This window comes from Phytophthora cinnamomi (assembly GCF_018691715.1).
Source record: "Phytophthora cinnamomi strain GKB4 chromosome Unknown Contig21, whole genome shotgun sequence".
NCBI classification, from domain to species: domain Eukaryota; phylum Oomycota; class Peronosporomycetes; order Peronosporales; family Peronosporaceae; genus Phytophthora; species Phytophthora cinnamomi.
This window is the reverse complement of record NW_027150954.1, coordinates 1,365,209-1,366,902: the sequence shown is the minus strand read 5'-3', so window position 1 is coordinate 1,366,902 and position 1,694 is coordinate 1,365,209. Positions and strand designations below refer to the sequence as shown.

At 58.2% G+C, this 1,694-nt stretch overlaps 1 protein-coding gene across 1 annotated transcript; it reads right to left on the bottom strand.

Moving 5' to 3' along the window:
• On the bottom strand, positions 1 to 264 carry IUM83_03674 (reverse transcriptase; the record flags this gene model as incomplete). The annotated part of the gene is made up of 1 exon (XM_067927700.1): positions 1 to 264. The coding sequence occupies one exon, from the start codon at positions 262 to 264 to the stop codon at positions 1 to 3; it is 264 nt and encodes an 87-aa protein (XP_067795500.1).
• Between the last annotated feature and the right edge of the window lie 1,430 nt (positions 265 to 1,694).

The window sequence follows — 1,694 nt, the reverse complement described above, 5'->3', positions numbered from 1 at the left end:
CTACAGCACTTGCCAGGGAGCGAGACCGGATGTGATGAGCGCCGTGGCCTGGCGTTTCACCATCGTCAACAACGGCACCATCTCCATGCGGCGCTGTTCATGGTTAATACCATCGCCGATGCCTAAATAATCGTAGCTTTGGCTCATCGAGATCGACGGGATTTCCTCTCCGTTGATGTGCAGCTTAATGTTATCGGGCTTGAGGACCGTGTTGACAGCAGGCGCCACGCCGAGTGAGCTGCACTTGGCGCGGTTAGCGCGCATCCCGCTCCATTTCAGGAAACGCTGCATAAGATTGTGCTGGTTCTTGATTCACACTCTGCTGCTGCTGAACAATTTGAGGTCATCTGCATACGCAGTGACGCTCGGTGTGTCGTCCTTGGACAGTTGGACACCGACCTCCGGGAGTCCTTGCAGCGCTAGCAACAACGGAATGAGGACGGCCGTGAAAAGATGAAGGCGGAGTGGACAGCCTTGAAAGACGCTGATGCGCTGTGTGATTGGCGCAGCGCTACCGCCCTTTGCGTTTGAGATAATGAAAGCCGCATCGGCATAGAGAGCATTGGAGCGGCTAATGAGGACGGTGCCACCCCAAATTTTTCCGACACGAACCAGATCATGGCGTGTGGAACGCTCCCAAAGCGTTCTGAAGATCGTACTACACGGCATACCGTGCCTTACGCTTTCGTTTGGCGTTGGCAGTCATAGCGGCGGCTATGTAGTTGTGATCTGCGCATCCACTGAATGCGCGAAATTATTTCTGGGCGTCGGAATGGCGTCCGTTCTGTTCCATCCAGCGCGTAAAGCTCTGGGCCAGGGTTCCCGCGTACAGTTTGTAGATTGCCTGTTGCGGACAGACAGGACGCCAATTCCCGGGGGATCACCTTTTTTTGGCAGCAGTCGCATGACGCCCAGCTTCCAGTAGCGAGGCACCTGGCGATGTTGCCAACCGAATTTAAACGCAGCCAGCAAGGCAGGCAGCAATCGAGGTGCAAATTGCTTGAAGATCGCGTAACCCACGCCGTCAAGGCCAGGTGAAGAGGCGGCGGCAACGTGGTTCAACTGCTCCTCCACCTCGTCTAAGGTGATGGCGCACTCAAAAATGTCGTTCAGCTCCGTTGCTGCTGGCAGTGTTTCTAGCGCCGCTCGGAAGTCACGCCGATCGGCGCTCCTGCCTGAAAGCTGGTGCGCTCAGTGTTAACCCCAGTAAAGAACAGCTCAAGGGCTTCCTTCGTGATGGGGCGCCTAGTGTCGGGGCCGCCGAATTTCCGCCGGCCGGCGGCGCTGTTGGCGAGTCATGGGCTGGCTCGGCCTTTTCTTCGGCAGCCCGCAGGATATCTGCGACGCACTCTTTTCACGTAGGCGAAAGCGGCCCCGCATGTACTGACGTCGATTAGCCGAGCGAATACGACCAACCTTCCGTCGCGCCCGCTTGATCGAGGCCCGGTCGTTCGGCCGGTGGTGCTGCACCGCTTGCAGTCTCGACAGCGCCTCGTCGAGCCGTGTGTGACAGGACAGGGGCCGCGTAGGCGTCCGAGCGGGACCAGCAGACGAGCATCCGTGGTTGCCGCGACTCGGAGCCGCATACGGCAGCAGGACTTCGTAAAGACGTTGGGTGATCTCCGTGACGTAGCCCTCTCCTGTCTCCCAGTCTTCCGTCGCCGAGATCTTATCCGCCAGTGAGGTACCAATAG